Genomic DNA, 16,261 nt, shown 5'->3' on the forward strand with positions numbered 1-16,261 from the left:
AATATTGTTTTTATACATTTCCGGGTGGTTGCACAGCCCTACAACACAGTGGTCAGTCATGTATTTTTTTCCATGTGTCACCCACAGGATAGCAAACTTCCCTTTCTCCCATCCACAACCTTTACTCACCACACACCAGCTGCTGTTTACCTACTAGCACACCTTTAGCTAACGAATGCTAATCTGGGTGTGGTGATTTTGGTCATATAATATGAACGGCACACACTGTTCAGCTGCCGTCCTGCTGACAGACTGGTTCATGTAGAACATACCAGTGAGAAAAAAGGAGGGATTTCCTGTGATCTTCTCACAACTTGAACACCACGCCTACACTGTACACAACTTATAAGCTCTAGCTAAAGAAATGTCAAAAGAACTTCCCACGTTATAACCACGAGCTCATGAGTTATATTTGATGGCAGCGAAAGATTTTATTAATACTGCATTCAACCACTTAAATCTCACCACATCTGTGTAAAGGTAAAGAGGGCAGACACAATTATTTCTGCCCAGTGCAGTATTGTTCCGTGTTTTCAATGAATGCCTGGCTATGGCAGTTGAGGCTAACTGGCAACATTATTTGTGTTTGTTTATTTTAGAGCTCAGACATTTCCATTTCCGTGACTCATCCACAACTCACCCGTCGCTCCAGGGCTCATTCGAAGGGGAAGAGGAACCAACAGTGGATTTGTGAGGGACATGTCCAGCACTTCCGGGTTCTTGGACGGAAGTTCCGCCCGTCGCCTGAAGGGTCCGCCAACCTCGTGTTGTAGAGCATCTGTCTGCATGGTTGCTCTGTAATTGAAGACACTTATTAAACTAGTTTAAATGAAACACAACCACACACACTAGCACCTTTAGCTAACTTGTGCTAACTGGGGGGGCGGTGATTGGGGATCCTGTAGTTTGGACTCCTCCGGTTGGGGGGGCTCATCCTGCTCAGCTGCTGCCGGGCTCCCTGCCCTGCTGACGGACTGCTTCAGTGAACAGACCAGTGAGGAAACAGGGAGGGACGGACAAAGACAAATGAAAGCGGAGTGAGGAGGCACAGACGCATGTTGTCAGTGAGGAGGAAGCGGACTGCGGCTCAGTCTCCGGGGCTGTTCCTCCCTCTGTCCCGTCCCGTAGCTGCTAACACCGCGTCTGTTGTTCTTTCCCCACCGGCCTGTTCTCCAGCGGAGCACCGGGCTCTGGTTCCTTCGCCCTGGACGCGTTTTCCACCCGGAATGCCCCGAACAACTCGGCTGACACGGTGAACAGCTGACGATGGCTCCCGCGCGGATGGTTGGCAAAGTTATGTTGAGACTTGTGGGAAGTGTTCAGCCTCTTCGCTGCGGACTCGCGGCCAAACGTCCCGCTGCATTTCTCCACACGGTAAAAGGCTCATTTGAGTAATTATTGTAATTCGGCTTGTGTTTGTTTAATTGTCCCCGTGAAACTATTCAAGTTGAACGACTTCCTGCTCTGAGATCAGTGTGGTTGGGGACACTGGGTCGAAGTCATCTGTCTTTGTTTAGGGCTGGACGATAAAAAAATATCGATAATTATCGGGATTTCATCAAAAGCTAAATATCAACGGTTGGATACACATTGATGTGTTACACCGTGTCTGCACATTGAGGAGGGATAACACATATTTGATTTACCTCAAATTTGTTTATTGTTTAACGACATGTGACACTCGATATAGCTATTGTTTTGTATATACATTTTTATTCTCAGTGGTGAATAGAAAAATATAATACCTATTTTCTTCCATCAGTTATTTCACCTGGCTTAGTTTATTAACAGGATCTTCAATCAGGTGTAGACCTTATTTAAGAAGATCACATTTTCACTTCATCCTCCTGTGACCTGTTATTTTCATCCAGGACTTTCAGGAATCCCTCAGGTGCATCCCCTTCCTCCACAGGGGGGCTTACACACAGTCTAAATGATCCATCAAGCCCAGCTGCACTGAAAAGTGAGCAGGACTCACCATTAACTAAACATTATCTCCATCTCGAAAGCGGAGCTCATTCCTTTACTCCCCTGAGGAAGGTGCTCCGTCAGCCATTTAGAGAAGGAGACCATGGAAATGCTGCTCATTATACTTATGACTTTCTTAAAGTCCAATTCAAGCTTCTGCATCAAATCTGCCTTCACATAGACCTGTACTCAGTGCTGTACCCTGACATGCCAATCCCGAAAAACTAAATTACACATTGAACAGAGAGAGCTGTGATTGGTCACCTTGGTAGCATAGAATTTCCGGCCGCTTCTCCTCAATAGGTTTAACGGTCGTACAGACTGTCACCTCCGACATCTTTCTTTTCTTCGTTTGCAGTTCTTTAGGAAAAGTAATTGCTCCAACTCCAACCTGATAAACCTCACCATTGTTCTGAAGTACACAGTGATGCCAGAGTATTTCTAAATAAGTGTTAACCGGAAGTGACTCTACACGGTAGCTTAGAAAGCATTTCGGAGGTATAATTGCAGAGCGACACACACACCTACGCACAACTATGAATGCTCACAGTGGCCTAGGCCATGTGCATAGGCTACGTGCACACCTAGGGCCTAGCTTCAAAACCATGAATCAGCCTTTACACTGCACAATCCCAGTAGGTAACACTAACACGGCTATGCTCTGCAGCATGCCCAGCAGAAGGGTCAATATCTCATTTGATCATATAATGCATCAGGTGCAGGCCTGTGTATATATATAGTCCACTATAACTCATAATAGGAGAGTCACAGCTATGAGGAATGATGTCTGCGTAAATCATCTAATGCAATCGGCTGTTTAGTGTAGTTCATTGCACTCATTGCATCAAAGCATCAGTCATGAGGTTTTTGTGGAGCAGATCTGACCACACTTACATGGGCTGTTAAATATGGCCACTTCTAATTACTTACATTTTATTATTCATGGTATCCCCCCGCTGCAAAGAATTTGCAGAGGTCAGCGGAGCCGTGAGCAGGCAGATCCCAACTGGACATTTCAAATCTCCTGACAGTGCAGGGAGAGAAGGGCAAACTGTGTTGCTACGCGCCACAGCTGACTTCATACTGAGTGAAACTGGCAGCTTTCTGGGCTTGGGATAAAAAACACAAACATTATATCTGGTCGGCAGGATGTCATGACTCACTCCCACATGGCTAAGATGAGTTCTATTTTTAGACTTGGACATATTTAAAATCAGGGCTGCAGTTTGCCTATTTTCATAGGACATAATACCAGTGCTCTTACAGCTGCTAACACAGGAAACAGGAAACCCCATTTTGACCTCTAATGGTACGAACACACTCATCACATCATCTTAATATGCGATATGTCCCTTTTTTAAAAGTCATATATTTGGGTTATTTCTCTCCCTTTGTGTGACCTATGCCAAGAAGGTTTTGTATTCACCTCTGTCCATCTGTTTCTTTGCAGTTAAGATTACACAAATGCAACTCAACGGAATTCCATGACCTGAAATCTTTGAGTGTGTGAAATTTGTCGCAGCTTGATTTAAATTAAGAGGAGTGTTGGACCTTGACAGAGTAATGTCCGCTCGAAGAGACAATTTAATCTGCAGAACAATTTCACAGTCTGTAACTTTATCCCCTAGGATTCCACAGCCTATAGACTGGGGTAATGTAAAGATAGATTTAGGTGGAATATCAATTTAAAGCTCAAATGGGCTGATTTAATGTTGTGCAGTTCCTAGAATACAGGTGGAACTTAACAAAAAGGTGCAAAATTGAATGATTCAGATATTGAACATCATTTAAAAACATCCAGGTCAGATGTTTTATCAGAGTGGCTGCACTACAGTTAGTTTGAAATTGGCTGGCTCAACATCTGTAATAAGAGAATTATACTACTGTGTAGAAAATCAGTTTTCAGAATCCAGAGAGCAAATGACTAGTTTTGTATCAAACTAGTTTATTAGCTGAGTAGGTTTTCCTCATATGAGAAATTTTCTTTGTGATTTGAGTGCATAGCACACTCAGAAAGTGAGGGGAAAGATAAAGCTAATTAAAGTAAAAGAAGCAGTATCAAAATATTTTGTAAATAATACGCCAGCAAGAGTTGAATGGCTGCGCAGATTGTGAAGGAGTAAATGTGCAATGTAACCAAGTCTTTTTTATTTCCAATAAGGTGTGTAGATTAGTGTGAGCAGACATGAATTGATTGGTGTGTAGATGACTGTTTAAGTTATTCAGATACAATGTTTTGTGAGTAGCTGCAGTTATTGTCATAACCCTTCTCACATTTTTTTGATAATATTGTAACAATAGCCAAGTCCACAGAAGACTTGATACTCTAACATCTGCACTGCCTCCAGGAAAAGAATGAACCTTCAGGGATTTCGGCTTTTTATAACCAGTAACTTCTGGTTCTTTGAGATTATTTGTTTCTCTTCTGCAGACTGTACTGCACAGAGAAACAAGGTATGATGCAGCTTGAAATACGACTATGCAGAGCAGCAGCGCTTGGAGAAATTTCAACGACCTGCAGTATTCTTAATGCAGATAAGTGAGGCTGAGTTGGCTCCGACTGCAGCGACTGCAGATTTTTCATATCCTGTTTTAGCAGTAACTCATGAAAAACCCAGTATAACATGCTGGGAAGCTGTTTGCAGTTTCCTTCCGGAGTCAGATGAAAGCATTGATATCAGCTTTTTATCTGAACATCCAGTTAGAAAGTTTCAGGAAGCTGAACAAGATGAAGAAAGGAGATATTTTACCTTTGAAACTTGTTGATTTGATGGCTCTTCAACATATATCCAAAGAAGTGACTCTGGTCCTCAGCATGGACTGACATCTCTGGTTTTTGTGAAAATGAGGCATGTTCAGTCAGAGTTACACAGGTACAAATCAGGAGGAAACGGTTTTGTCGGCAGTTGGTGTTACAGGGTGTTACAATGTCAATTTATTTGTTGGTTTGTGTGTTTGCGTGTAAGCAAGATTACATAAAAACAACTGTTAAACCTTGTGAGATGGGCTATTTTCCAACATTTTCACAGATTTCCCAGTGTATAATTCATGGAGCTGTTGGGCCTTGGAGGGAGGTCATTCTATTTTTTTATTCATTTTAGCATATAAACCAATGCATGCTTGTTCATCAAATAGAGAAATCCAATTTGTAAAAAGCTAATTGTCAATAATAAGAGACCAAAGTCATAAAGTTAAAGCGTTGAGAGTGTAGAATACCGTTTTGTCACAGAGAAGTAAAGTGGTGCGAGGAGAGTTGACCAGCAAGACAACCACAGAGGATTTGGTCCTGAAGAAAATAACACAAGTGCAGATTTTGCCACAATTTACTCTGAATGTCAAAAGGGAGCTTGATGAGTCAATGTGCCAAAGTTGTGTGATGAAGGTTTCTGCATCTGGAGATAACACATCTAACCTACACAAACCGCCTCACCACATCACGAGAGTGAAGCTGCCCACAGTGAAATCTGACAGTAAAGATTAAAGTGAATGCTCTGCCGATATTGAGCCGACTCTGTTGTTGTTAAATGTCCAGTGAAATCGGTCACAGCGATGTTGTCAAGAGTTTATGACCCGGTGAGAGTTAACACTGTGCCATCCCTACTCCCTACACCTTTATTGGCTTGCTGACATTTTGAGTGCGATGAAATGAAAACCTGTTTTGCCGAAGTGGAGAGAAATGTCTGTTAAACCTTTAACCCCACACAAACCTCTGGCTCCATATGCTGTCTGGTACCTTTCATCGTATGGACGGACAATTTGCTGTTAAGATGAAACATTTTGTATTCCAGTGTTTACTGGAATACTGGTGTCAAGAAAAAGGACGTGCCCCCCACAGAGGCATTTCTTCAACAGGACAACTTCTCACAGAAATAGAATAGGATTGGCGTAAGCACGTGGACATGACCCACAGGGAGTGCGTCAGCTATGTGTGTTTCAGAGTTGTGTAGATGTCAAGGACCAGTTCAGAGTAACACAACGGCCAAGTTATCTTTGGTATTGACTGTGGCATCCGGTTGACCTCATGTAATACCATATAACCACAACAATCTCAAATTCTAACCGTAGTTTCATGTCATACCCCTCCCCACCCCTGTATTATCTATCTACCGACAAAATCTGATGACTTCTTCTTTATCCGACAAAGTTCCAGCGTTTGCTTTCCTGATTCGACCTTGTTGTGAAGCATAGCCTGCCGTTGTTTGACCAAAAGGGAAATATGATTCATTGAATCTGGCAGTGGAAATGTTTAGTGTCCTTTTTAATTCAGGGAAGTGTTTTTTTTTGTCTTGCGGCGAGGCTGCAGATTGCAACCAGCTGAATATCCCTCCCCTTAATAGGAAAACCCATGATCACCTCCAGTTATTATAAATACAAGATAAAAGGCCCTCTCTAGAGCCAGTGTTTGTCCTTTCTAGGCTGCTGTAGACATAGTGGTGTAACATGGTGGGATCCAGGAAAGGGTCCCCTTCCCCTTATGCAGAAATGAAGGTTTTATTTTAACTAACAAAAACAAATTGACCCTTAGTTTGTAGATTACTGTTTTGACCTAAATATCAAAGCGAGATCTAGTATGGATTTTGATGATCTTAGCCAACACCAATGTGTACTGATATATCAGCTGATGGATATATATCTTAACTTAAATTTACATCCTATCTGCATTTTATTGTATTCTGTAAAATAAAACTTTCAGGCAATTCCATACTAAGATACTCATATCGGCTGATATTATTGATGACCTAATATATTCAGGCTCTATTTTATACTGTATTTATTATATACACATTATATTCTATTTCTACACACAGATCCCCTTAAACCTCCATGCTGGTCCTTTTAAATCTGTCTTTTTGTGGACCTTTGCAAACACCAAATCAATGTCTCCATCTTTTCTCCCAATCATTTCAGCTCCATCACTGTGTTCCTTTGGGCTTTAGAGTAACTCACTTCAATTGGGGTCGAGTAGTGATTTACTGTGAACAAAAGTCCTGCACTCAGGTCGCAAATAAAGAAGTAGAAGTCCTGCCTCTGCTCGTCATCCTGCACCACCCTCCACTTTCTGGCTGCAGTGAAGATGCACACGAGAAGTTCCTGTTAGAGAGTAACTATTTGGAAAGTTGTCAGGGACTGAGAGGCCCGGCCTGTTGAACCTGCTTGACCAAAGTCCGTCTTCACACTCCTATTGTCTATCAATCAATCAATTAAATCTGGCTTTGAATTTGCAGTAAATGTGTGTATACGCAGTTTTACGTCTTATTATCCTGTGTTATTTGTCCGTCTGTAAACATTTTCTAGTTTGATTTACAGTTTTTCCAAACATTCACCAAATTCCAAGAGAGATTGTTCTTCTTCCTGCTCCCTTTTTCTCCAGGTGCGATACAAAGACTAACCCTGTCTCTGTTCTCTTCATTCAGTCGTCAGCATCTCGCTCCGATTATCCTTTTGTACTCCTGACCTCACTAGATCATTAACTGGATGACATAAAACGAAAGCTTCAGGTGCTAATCTTTTTCATGCTGGAGGGCTGGCGGCTTCATTCATGATGTCAACAGGGGAATAATTCCATTTCTCTTCTTAGCAGTTGTCATTTTTCAACACAGCCTTAAGGCCAGTTTGTTACAAGGATGTACACGTTTTCCCTTTTCCTTTTTTTTTTAAGCTTTTGTGCAACAATGCATGTGCATGCTCAGAAAATCACTTTACCTTTTGCATTGTGGCGTCAAACCTGTGTTGATGTGATGAAGGGAGGAGGGGAAACAGTGCAGACACAACAAGCCATAGCTCAGTTGTGACAGGATTCATAATGAAGGGGCCTGCCGCGAGACTGCAGGGAGAGAGAGAGAGACTGCTTTTCACCGCGATAACCCCCATCATTTCTCCAGCAGGAAGCAGAGACCTGCTCTGCTGCAGAAGAGGGACATGGCAGTTTGTCAATGCTCAGGATTTCACACCCCATCCCCTCTCTCCCTCCTCCGCCCTCCCCCCTTTGCCCTCCTCCCTGTTGGCAGGTCATTAATAAGATATGTGTATAAAGGGGGTAAATACACCTTCAGCAGATTGTATCGACGAGGAACAGTCGGGGGAAATAATGTGGCGCTGAGGAGCAGGTGTGCAGCGCTGTTCCCCCGCAGCGACAAAATCGACTTCCCAAAAAATGTGCAAAGGAATGAATAGCCTGTGACCACCGTGCACTCTGAATATTGAGCACTGCAGTAATGGGCACGGTTGTTTTTGGTAAGCAGGCAAACGCTCAATTGAGCAGCGAGGGGTGACCTTAGTCATCAAGTGCAGCAGAGTGGCCCGTTCCTCTCCAGAGGCTCTGATGTGTCATGTGACATGATGAGGGCGTGATGGCCTCTTACTCGTGGGTTCGCCATGTCTAGGCTTGTTCAGGCACTATAATGCTGTGTGTGCTTAGAAAGGTGTGGCTGTCTTTCTCTATGACAATAGCCACTATAACAATTTCAACTATCTCAATAGGATTTACATCAATCTAAATTTAAGACTTGAACATGATTTATATGTTTTTTTTAAACCAGAACCTTCAGGGGCAACAATTAGTCTTAACACTTTAAATGAATAACAATGTAATATTTATCACGTTTTTGTGATATAATTGTTTATGTACATTTTTATCTTGATAAAATGTGTTGCAATAAATCCTAGCCCTATTTATGGAAATGTTTTTTTCATTCACTTGAGGAAAATCTCCTGTTTTTCTGAATCAAAAGGATTATCTCAGGAGAAAAACTAGAAAGCATTTAGTAGACTGCAAACTTCCACCAGCAGTCTCCTAATAAAACCACATTAAAGACACTAGATCCAGATCTTCTTCTGGCTCTGCACCAGTTGAACACAATCTGACTCAATTACCTGAACCCTGAAACCTGCTGGATTCAGTTCATCAAGATCCATGAATTATTATTGTCATCTGGCAATGTTAAAGTGAATAAAAGAAGCCCTGGATCCACAGCAAAATGTGATGGGTTCTTTCCTGAACCATAACACATCCTTCCACCTACTAACGAGTTTAGATGAAAACATTACTTCCTCGGTGCATTTGAAATATGTCCCATAAGAGACATTTGGAGATGCTTGTGTTCATAAAGATTTTGTCAGACATTGTTATTCTTTTTTCGGCTTTGCTCTGGCACTGCAGGGATTGCTTGGACGGAAATTACTAGATTTTGATCTCTCTGTTAATTCAGAATGTAGCAGAATATTTTTTTTCTCAAGTGAATGCAGCCCTGAGATAGCTTCCATCTAATTGTGTTTGCTGCGATAAACAACACTTTGCTGCCATGACGTGTGCGAGAGCATTTGTAACTGCCACACTAAGGTGAGGGAAGTAATAACACAGGAGCAAGGCTTTGGAAAAATGACTATTATTCATCAAGCTACAGCATTGTCGGCCATATTCAGTTGATTTGAAATGGGATTGATGTGCATGCATCCAGCATATAAACTGCCTCGAGGCAATCAGTTGTGGAATTGACTCGAGTCACTGATCTTACACACACACACACACACACACATACACACTGTACACTCTCCTTCAGTAAAGAGACTGATAGCCTGCCTATCGCCCTTGATGTTTAGCTCCATTTCTACTCTAGTCACATTTGCAGGACGAGAATGTGCAAATGTCCCTCAGCTCACTCCACTGCTAAACAATTTCAACCAGAGGTGTTTGCTTATGAGAGTGAGATTGTATACAAGCATTTTATGCCCATGCATCGAATGTATAAATCGACAGTCAGCATTTTTATAAGTCGACAGTCAGCTCCTGCACCCACTATGGCTGGGACAGTCGGGGGTGAGCTGTAAAATGCTGTGGCAGGTTCTTTATCATAAGCTGTTTTCATTAATGCACAAAGTTTAGACAATTTTCCTGAGCTTTTCTTGAATGAGCCCATGTGAGAATACAGCAGTGAGTGGGCTTTGTGACGACGCTTCTAATGTACCACAGAGGCAAAACTGAAAGAATGGAAGAAATATCTCTGAATACAAGAGACGCGACAAACATGTAGAGGAGGCCGACAAAGATGTCAACATTGAGAGACGACACGGTTTCAGTGCTATTGGTGATAAGGGCTGATACAGGTGGTGATGTGCTGTAAAACATTTAAACACGTCATGTCCTGCCTCCAGGAATATGTCTGTACCTAAAAATCACAGAAGATTTTCATGGGTGCTTTGATGGACACTGTGAGAACATACACATTTCTCAGTTGTCAGATATTTTCTGTACCATTTACATCGTGGCAGCTGTTACTGTTTTACATTCATGCCTCCCTCGGATTTCAGCCCTCACAGTGTTTTATGTAATGGGGGTCCGCGAGGATTCAGTATTATACTTCAGTAAAGTCCGAGGCCTCACTGCAGACCGGGTGCACTGATGTGTAGGTGGTAAGGCTCTGACGGCTCTCGGCTGTGAGACAACATCTGCAGATCTCACACAAGCTGTTTGAATTTCTCTCTATATGGGATCACTTTGTTTGGCTCTTGTTAGGATTTGCAGCATTCATAGAATCCCATTTTCCTTAACAGTGTGATGCATTACTTCACTAGCAAGCTCCCAAAACCTAGCAGCTCAAAAATGGCTGTAATCCTCAGTAAACAATGTATATGCCCTTGTGACGTTTAACCTTCTAGAGCTCTGTCGGTGTGCGGAGGGCACAGAACCCTGTAGTCATGTGGACAGTTGCTCATTAAGAATGTGAATATTATTTTTCCTGCTCCGAACCATTGGAGTGTGAAGAACTGCACATCCGACTTCTGCTTCGCCTCTGTGCCTCCAGGCTGGCACGCTCTCTCACCACATGAGAATGGGCAGCTCTCTCGTTCTTCCTTAATGCGATATTGATCGACTGTCCTGGGCCGGACGCAGGCCCCCACATCCCTGGTTGCTGGTTGGACCGGGACGTATTCAAATAGGTCCCTTCTGACCACTGTGAAGGAATCTGCTGTTGATGTTACTGTTCAGCTTTTAGTATATAACTGGAGGACCTATGATTGTGAATCATTACCCATTATCATTACCCATTCATTACTGATAACCAGTCTTACCATTTGAGATGTTACATCTGAAAAGCCCAAGAAACAGCTGAAAATGTGCCTATTGGACATCGGCGATTATGCAGATCTATGAACTGATCCAATACCACGTCAGACATTGGTGCAGTGCCCATTCTGAACATGGTTGTTTGGAATGGGCTCTTTGCATGGACTATGGTAATGCTGGTTGCAGAAAACTGTTTTTTCCCGTATAGTAGAGCTAACTAAAATGGCAGCACTAAAGTCTATATATTAGTAAATTAATATATAGACTTTAGTTTCGACCTATTGATTGTTGTGTATTTCTATACATATTTATTTATTTGTGTTCTTTACAGTTATGACTGTTTTACTAGATGATCAAAGATGTTCTATGTTAATTATTCTCTGTACGCATTTGCTTTTCAAAGGGTTTAACCTGAGCCAGGCTGAACAACAGTGGGAGCATTCATCATCACTTCCATACAGGGTTAAAATACATTATATAGGTTGTTATTTTAATGCATGGTTATAAGATTGGTGCTCGGTGTCAGCAGATGGACAAAGTCAAGGTCGGAACCTGCATCGGGAAGCGGAAAGCGGTCTTGGAACATCCTCACCTCTCAAGCTTTCTGTCACGTCCCAGGGGCTTTAAATATTGAGTAGACGTATGCATTAGCGTTTAAAGTGAAAACGGACGACGCCCGAGGAATGAACACGCACCAGACGGAGAATAAAGCTGTCCACAATAATCAAGTCTTCCTAATGAGTGGGCTCTCCATTACCTCCAGGTGTGCAGACACACTTGAGGTCTTGGAGAGGGATAGCACTTCATTAAATAGGACGGCTGGAATTCAAATGAAGAATCGTGCGTCAGCGGAAAAAGAGCCGCTGTAATCTGCGGAGTAACACTCCCGGTTGATCAGGTTACTCACTGTTTGGAAAGGGAGTGAGAGGCATTTCAAACGGCACAATTGTTGCAGTGGAAGAGAATTGTAGGAAGGTAAAAAGCTTTTCTCAGAGCAGGGGCCAAAGCACAGACAGCTTAATTGGTGCTGCTTGCTGGCAGCGTGACCTTCTCTTCAAGAGGCTCAGCATCTATCGACTCTCCACTGCTGTGACTCTTTACTGAAGAGAGAGAGAGGTTTACTGTTGAACTCGCATAACTAAGCTGGCAAAAGTCTTTTCATTGTGCTCTAATGGCCTCTTTGTCTCTGTCTTTCTTTGCGTCGCTCCCTTCTTCTCTTTTCAGGTTCAGCAGAGGTGGCCTCCACTTGGACATCAAGCGCTTTTCTACAGCACGGTCCCGCCCTCCAGTGGTAATACACTGTTACTACATCTACATAAAAAACAATTGTTCCATGACATACGGCTGTGGGACCAAACCCTCTTATAATGTCTTTTCCCTCCTCTCTGTGTTGCAGATGTGTCTGTGAGGTACAAATATGGCCGTTTGGTTCTGGAGGTCCCGTTGCCATCCAGGAACGAGAACTGTCTGTTCTACCTCCGGCCCATGCTGATGAGCGTGGGCGACCTGATCACAGATCTGCAGAGGGAGGACCCCGGACTGACTGCTTCTATCATCTCCAAGGGTAAGTGTCGTGATGACGAGGCACGTGTTTTTAGCTATGCACACAATGGGCGGACCGCATTCTTCAGGTGTAGTCGGTCGGGTGTTTTTGTCTGTTGCAGCCAGGTGCAGTGGCTCCTGTGTCGTTCACAAGATTAAAGTGTAAAGGTTTTCAAAAGTGAATCAGTAACAGTGGTGCTTAACACTTTTCTGTACTTGAGTATTTTCATTTTATGCTACTTTATACTGATAACCTGATTCTTAAAATACTCCACCTTTTACACCACCTAATTTATTTAAGATACTTATTGCAAATGTAACTCACATAAGAACTGATGATGTCTTGTAATAGATTGAACTACCAGCCATATTTAGAGTAGTTGAAATCAGCTCAATTCTACCAGCAGCTGCAACAAAGTCCTTTTATTGCATCAGAAATGATAATCCAATAAATGTATCCATCCTGTGAAAAGGCCACACTCATGTTCATCTGTTTACTTTTACATGTTGAATGTGTGACATTTACTTCTAACAGTATTTTTGAATACTGTGTGTATTTCTACCTCTTATTTAACTAAAAGACATGAATACTGCACTGCTGGTGAGTTGTTTCACTTTCTAGTACAGAAGGTCAGCCCTTCTTTAACATGCAAACTGAATCATAGTCCGTTTGTGACCCTCAACACAGGTTAAAGGACAATTCCACTGACTTCACATGTTTAAAGTCTGTTAACATGCTTTGTGGAGAACTACTGAGTATCATAATAACATTGTTAGAAGCCTTTTGTTCACGTGAAATCTGATCAAGTCTTGGATCGGTGGTTGTCGAGGCTCAGGTTTAAAAATGAAAATAAAACTAAAAGGTGTGGTGTGAGGAATAAGCTGATCAGATCGCTGTCACCACCTTTTGTCTCTGCCTTGTGCTGAGAGGCTGAAGGCTACGTGAGCTGCAAGAAGAACAGTTTGGATAAGGAAGGATGGATAGAATAAACAGCATGTGGCTCTTTCATTGGTTTTGATCCTTGTCCTTTACATGCAGCCTCAACCTCTGAAATGTAGATGTGCATTATTAGCTTAAGTGGTTTTCCATTTTTATGTGCTTTCATATGAAGCTTACAACTCAGTTACAAGGGTGTTGGTATCTATGTCTTAGTCCACAATGAAGCACAGTTTCTGGAAAGACTGGAAAAACATGCTTTTTATTCTGTAGCACTCTGTCTATCGACACCACCTTCGTACAACACGCAGGAGCATTGTTCAGAAGCTGCTGAACGGTGTTTTAAAGTAGATAAGGGAAGTCCATAAGTGGGGTTTTATTATTTCATGAAATGGGACTGCATAAAACTGCACAGTATAGATTTATTTTCACCCATATATAACCTTTCTATACAGGTACCTTTATTCAAGCTGTGAATCACTGACCTTCTGTCTGGCAGTTTAATGTCTGCGCTTTATGCTGGAGCGGACTGTTGAGCATTCCATTCGGTTTGGTGTTAATGTGAGCCGTCTGTCTGAAGAGCATTCACACAGGATGTTGGAGAAAGTTGTTTGACTCGCAGTAAAATGACTGAGTTCTCTATTGTCTTCTGTCCACAGACGGAGAGCACGTCCCCAGCACCACGCTCATCGACGCTCTGCTGGACAACGAGTTCCAGCTCGTCATCAACGATGCCGTCTACGGTGTCAAAGCACCTGAAAAGGGTATGAAACACATGCCCCCCCCCACCATGAGATCATTTTGCCTGCCTCTCAATTACACATGATGATAAAAAGCCGGATTTATCTCTCCATGCCTGACTCCTCGTGTCCACCATCGCAGTGTGTGCATCCAGCGATCACGCCATGGAGCTGGAGGACATGAAGTACGTTGTGCACCTGCTGCACACAGCGCTCCACATGCCCGAGCACCAAATGCTGAAAGAGAGGGAGCTGCTGGAGAAACTGGACAACCTCAAACAAGAGCTCTCGCCTCTGGAGAAGGTAGCACATGCTCCTTTCTATCTGCCGCTACATGCATTTGTCAGTCAATCCTTTTAGTACAGTGTTTGGAAAGTGAAAGATTTCATCTCTGTCCCCCTCGTATAATCTCCTGACAGATGAAGGCTCAGCTGTCTCAATCAGCAGAGTTCCACAGCTCCAAGGTTATCTGGACCGGCATGGCCCTGCTGTCCGTGCAGGGTGGAGCTCTGGCCTGGCTCACCTGGTGGGTCTACTCGTGGGACGTGATGGAGCCTGTCACTTACTTCATCACCTACGCCACCAGCATCGGAGTCTTTGCCTATTACGTCATGACCAAACAGGCAAGCCACAGGGACATATATCCCAAATATAACTCAAGGAATTTAAAGAAATAGTAATTTTGGGAAATGTGATTATATCTTGCCAAGAGTTGGATGAGGAGTTGGATCTCTAAGAAAGCAAATGTTCACAATTCACTAAGTGTATTTTTTTTAAAGTAGTTAAACAAAAAGTTCAGCTGTGCAAACTCGTGCATTTGTTTACTGATGTTTTCTTCTCCACATTAACATTAAACATCATTTCTTCTCTCCCTCAGGATTACCTCTACCCAGAGGCTAAAGACAGGCAGTTCCTCCATTACTTTTACAAAGGGGCCAGCAGGAAGAGATTCAGTGTGGAAAAATACAACGAACTGAAGGATGAAGTGGCTCAGGTTAGTTGATGTGCCGAGTTTTTACTATCTCCATTTCAGCTAAATCTTAAGTTAAAGATACACACAGAAGAGTCACATCGAAAAAATAAAAAAAACTATGATGTAGTCATGGCTGAGAAGCAAATACATTTGCAGTTCAAACTGGAGAGTCCGAGATTTATTGTTGTTTTTAGACGCTTCCCGGTCAGCCCTCACTGTCTAGAGAGGTGGTGGTCTAGTGGCAGAAACTTGGACTATGGGCAGAAAAGGTCTCTGGTTCGTCTCTGGTTCGACTCCACGGAGAGACAACAAAAGACGAACCTGGATTGATCTGTCCAAAAATCCTAGAGGATTCTCCCTACCCTGTCTAGTGTCCCTGAGCAAGGCACCTTACTCCCCCAACATCTGCTCCCCGGGTGCCGTACATGGCTGCTCACTGCTCTGTGTGTCCTGCACCAGATGGGTTAAAAGCAGAGGTTAAATTTCCCTACCTGCAATTAGTGTGCCTGATCTTAATCTTAATCTATTGTGGGTCTCTGTTGGAGCCGATTATCATGGGCTCCGACTGAATTGGTAGCAATAAGATATATTGTAACCCCCCCATCCTCTAGTGATTATCCTCCAGCCTTAACATGTATCCTTTGAAAAAGCAGTTTTCAAGAAGGTTCAACACTTAGATGTGTAAATCCCACAGAAATAATGGTTAGTAACGACGATTGTTTTGTGTGTCAGGTGGAGGAGGATCTGAGACGCCTGAAATATCCAACTGAACATCAGCTGCCACTCGAACAGATTCAGCCAAAGCCTTGAACCTAAGTCAGGCCATGAAGAGTCACTGACACACACACACACTCTCTCTAAGGAGCAAAAACACATTTTCTTTTGATAATGGTTCCTTTTTAACCAGGAATCAAGATCATTCTGCATTTTGTTTACAATATTGATAATGATGCCATTAATATCTCTGAGAAAAATACTAACACTGAGGACTGTTGAAATAAAGAGTATTTCCCCAACACTGGGAGCATCTCCTGTGT

General features: G+C 42.8%; 1 protein-coding gene across 2 annotated transcripts; it reads left to right on the forward strand.

Annotated features, from left to right (window-relative positions):
- The first annotated feature begins 895 nt into the window (after positions 1-895).
- On the forward strand, positions 896-16,256 carry LOC133953605 (calcium uniporter protein, mitochondrial-like). 2 transcript variants are annotated; one of them, XM_062387597.1, is made up of 9 exons: positions 896-1,064; positions 1,177-1,374; positions 12,257-12,323; positions 12,429-12,596; positions 14,171-14,275; positions 14,394-14,554; positions 14,671-14,874; positions 15,129-15,245; positions 15,957-16,256. In XM_062387597.1, the coding sequence occupies exons 2-9, from the start codon at positions 1,267-1,269 to the stop codon at positions 16,032-16,034; spliced, it is 1,008 nt and encodes a 335-aa protein (XP_062243581.1). In that variant the 5' UTR covers positions 896-1,064; positions 1,177-1,266; the 3' UTR covers positions 16,035-16,256. The 2 variants fall into 2 exon arrangements, with proteins under 2 accessions (XP_062243581.1, XP_062243580.1); XM_062387596.1 differs by having other exon boundaries at positions 896-1,374.
- Positions 16,257-16,261: the final 5 nt, after the last annotated feature.

This window comes from Platichthys flesus, chromosome 5 (genome assembly GCF_949316205.1).
Source record: "Platichthys flesus chromosome 5, fPlaFle2.1, whole genome shotgun sequence".
NCBI lineage: Eukaryota > Metazoa > Chordata > Actinopteri > Pleuronectiformes > Pleuronectidae > Platichthys > Platichthys flesus.